This window comes from Medicago sativa, chromosome 4 (assembly GCF_051527215.1).
Source record: "Medicago sativa cultivar Bolivia chromosome 4, Bolivia_mono, whole genome shotgun sequence".
NCBI classification, from domain to species: Eukaryota; Viridiplantae; Streptophyta; class Magnoliopsida; order Fabales; family Fabaceae; genus Medicago; species Medicago sativa.
This window is the reverse complement of record NC_140752.1, coordinates 76250027-76253742: the sequence shown is the minus strand read 5'-3', so window position 1 is coordinate 76253742 and position 3716 is coordinate 76250027. Positions and strand designations below refer to the sequence as shown.

At 34.9% G+C, this 3716-nt stretch overlaps 1 protein-coding gene across 1 annotated transcript; it reads left to right on the top strand.

Annotated features, from left to right (window-relative positions):
• The first annotated feature begins 218 nt into the window (after nucleotides 1-218).
• LOC146932009 (uncharacterized) lies at nucleotides 219-2406 on the top strand. Its single transcript, XM_085703592.1, has 5 exons — nucleotides 219-355; nucleotides 458-601; nucleotides 1347-1586; nucleotides 1672-1731; nucleotides 1891-2406. The coding sequence occupies exons 1-5, from the start codon at nucleotides 245-247 to the stop codon at nucleotides 1993-1995; spliced, it is 660 nt and encodes a 219-aa protein (XP_085559718.1). The 5' UTR covers nucleotides 219-244; the 3' UTR covers nucleotides 1996-2406.
• The last annotated feature ends 1310 nt before the right edge of the window (nucleotides 2407-3716 follow it).

The following is a 3716-nucleotide window of genomic DNA, read 5'->3' as shown; positions in this document are numbered from 1 at the left end:
AACTTTAAAAAATTGAATAAAGTTGAATACACAACTTTTAAAACATTTATTTCTATTTTAAATTCTTTAACATATGCCCCAAGGGCACATGTTAACATTTGCCATCAAAAATTATGTCGATTTAGTTCTCAAAAACATCACATGTACTAGGTTGTTCCAGCACCTTCCAAAATCAAAACAGACACATATATACACCAACAAAAAGGAGAGTTTCATTTGAGTCATATCGTACCATCGAAAAAAAATGGCAGAGGAATTTGCTTTAGATTTGGAAGAGCTTCGTCACCTTCACGAAATCGCGAAACGACCTCGAATCCTTTCTCTTCTCACTTCCGAGATTCGTAACTTAGAAAAGGTTCTCACTATTTTAACATTCCATTTCATTTCGCTTCTATTCCTTTTTCCGTTAATCATTTCCCCTCTTGATTAGTGCTAATTATTCATTTTAATTGAGCAGTTATCGTCTGAGGCAACATCTACCGCACGTGCATCACAGATTCCACCACCAATTTCAACCGGAACTACGGTCTCACCTTCACCTGTACTCAGTTATTCTCCTCTCGCTTCATTCAGTTGGGATCAGGATAACGACAAAGTCAAGGTTTGTTAATCACATTTACTAATTCTTTGAAACATTTTCCATGATGTATTGTTATTATTTTGTTTAATTCTTTCATTTCATACCCTTTTGGATTGAAAGGGTACGAATAGAATCTACCTATGCACTGATTAGATAAATACCTTAATTAAATGCCTATATCATAGACACTGATCGATCAATATTGTATAAGTGTTTATCTATAAGCTATTTCTATTTCGGAAGATAAAATTAAGTCGAATTATTCTCATATATGTTATAAACTACTATTTTGAAAAGCTATCCCGAAGAGCTTGTGAAAATAAGCTAAAACAATTTATGGACACGAGATAACATGTTTCCACTAGTTATTCTGAACAGTCTCACAAGTGTTTATGCTAGTAGATAAGCTCGAATAAACTGATCTAAACATGTCGTAAATGCTAAGAATGGCCCTGTTTGGATAAACAACTTAACTTGCAGTTTATAGCATAAGCTATTTCTATAAGCCATTTTTTTAAGCTATCTTGTACTGCTTATGAAAATAAGCTGAAAAGAGCTAATGAATGTGTCATAAGCTGAATGTTTTGCAAAGGCTTATGCCAGTAGATAAGCTCAAATGAGCCAATACAAACAGAGGCCAATTTGTGTTTTTCAGTTTCATTTTCCTTTATCTTATTCTTTGCTATAGATCCAAATGGCAGACAAAGATTTATGTTGTAGTTACTCTGGGAAATAATGATGATTATATTTTGAAAAACATATGTAGATATATGTGTCACTGGAGGGTGTTGATGAGAGCAAGGTTGAATCTGAGTTTAAGCCAAATTCGTTTGATGTCAAGTTCCATGATATTCAAGGGAAGAACTATCGATTTGCAATAGTGAAATTGCACAAGGAGATAGTACCAGAGAAATGTAAGATTTTGGTCAAGCCTAAAAGGGTAATCATCACTTTGGTGAAGGCTTCCAAAGCAAACTGGCTAGATTTGCACTTCAAAGAAGATAAGGTAGTAAACTGCTGAATTAGATGACAGCTTATTTTCATTGTTTAACAATGTTATAAAGTAGTAAATTTTTCTGTTGATGTTGCAGCTGAAGCCAGCCATGGATAAAGAGAAAGACCCAATGGCAGGAATCATGGACTTGATGAAGGTCAGATTCTGTTTTCTTTTTTCTTTCTTTAGTTAGTTGAGACTACTTTGTTTTTAAAATTTCATGCATTTACTCTTGTACTCTTTAGAATGTAAATATTAATTTGACTTTTTTTTATAAGCTATCAATTTGACTTATACTGCATTTAATGAATTGCAGAATATGTACGAGGATGGGGACGAAGAGATGAAGAAAACAATTGCAAAAGCATGGACTGATGCTAGAACTGGAAAAGCGGCTGACCCTTTAAGTAGCTATCGTTGAGCAACCCACAGTGGTTTAGATGTTCAATTCCTGTTTTTGGAGAGTGATATGCTTCACTTAATTTCATGGTTTAGTTTAATATTATGAAATGAATACTTTGGTTTAGAATTTTAGATACATTGCACTGTAGGAGTCGATGTTCAGTTACTATTGTTGCTTAAGTTCTTTCTTATTGCAAGATGTGATTTTTGCCCGTGTTCGCTCCAATCCATCTCTTTGTTGTGGGTCTTTCATGATGCTTTGTATATGTAAGTACTCTGAGGATTGGTGGGCTAGATATGCATATGTTAGATAGCTTCCGAGAGATCAAATCTCAGAGCAGTGGATTGAAAGATATGTTTTTGGATTAAATTCTGATGAACTTTTATCATGGCATTTAATTAAACATAAACACTCATTCTTGGTGCTGTAGTCTAGATATAGTCATGCGTTTTTTTTTTTATTTTAATCATTAAAATGAATGGCTTTGTTGGAATTTAAGCCCTGGCTAGCAGGGACTGTAAACCCCAGTAAGCCAAATGTGATGGTTGGAATGCATATGCTGTTTTTCTGCCATCTTTTTGGTGGTGGCTTCTAAAACATAGGTAAGGGTTGTATTGTGGTGAATTCGAGTAGAGGTAAGGTGGTTGCTCGAGGTTGTGATTAGAGGAGGGGTTAGAGGTATGTAGTAATTTTGCTAGAACCAGATAAACCTGTTTAATTGGTTGAACTGAGATCTTGCCAATCTACAACCACCTGATTTACCGTCCTTTAGAAATAGATTGATTATATATGTATTTATATGGTCTGAATCTTTACTTAAAAGTGATAAGAATAACTATGTCCTATTCGATATCGTTAGTCATCAAACATGAAGGTAACATGTTTATTTTCCCACCTTTCAATCTGTTTTGCTCTAAATCATCAAACTTTGATCATTTTTCTGGTAAACCCTCATTTTGGTCCATGCTAATCTCTGAAAACAACGAAATTAAAATAAATTTGACACTTCAAATCCTGCCGTGTATCATCTCTGTTAATGGGGCTAACTTGCCATATAAAGGACTTTCACACGTACAGAGTTGTACATTCACAAGTATACCAGATCACTAATTAAGGCCATGTCATCTCATCTTGTTCCACTTTGTCTTTCTCTTGTTCACTCCCTCTTCACCAATTAGAGAGGTGTTTGATACCGAGTTAAGTGATCTAGCAAATGCAGCCTCACCAATATCAATTTCTACAATTTTCTTGCAAGTAAATAATTGGTTTTCAATTTTTCTACATTAAGAACTTGAGTAGAATCGAGATGTTGAGAAGAGGATGTCTCCTTTGTGGCACACATTTTTCCAAGGCTTTTCCGTTTTGGTGAAATAGGTATGAACATTAGAGAAGTTTCATCATGTGAAAGTGATTGAACAGATTCTGGCGCCAATCTACTAGGTAAAGCTCGGTCATTTAAGTGCTTCTTTGGACACTTTAGAAGAGGAAAATACTGCCAACGGCGCTCCTAAGCATATTTAGGATTTAGGGTGCGTGATCGCATAGGGTCCCATATTTTTTGGGCACCAAATTTTTGGTTTCTAATTATTAAGGCGCGAATATGCATATTTGTGCATGCGAGCGTGCAGACATGAGTGTCTGGGACTTATAACAAAAAATATGATAGCAAGTCTTTACTTTGCACAGGACACTTAAAATTTTAAAGATGATCTTGATTTTGAATAGGTTAGACTTTAGAG

Excerpts from the sequence above, each read along its gene's own strand:
- LOC146932009 (XM_085703592.1), top strand. The coding sequence starts at position 245 with ATGGCAGAGGAATTTGCTTTAGATTTGGAAGAGCTTCGTCACCTTCAC. Across the intron at positions 602-1,346 it reads AGGATAACGACAAAGTCAAG|ATATATGTGTCACTGGAGGG; the intron begins GTTTGTTAATCA and ends AAACATATGTAG. Across the intron at positions 1,732-1,890 it reads GAATCATGGACTTGATGAAG|AATATGTACGAGGATGGGGA; the intron begins GTCAGATTCTGT and ends AATGAATTGCAG.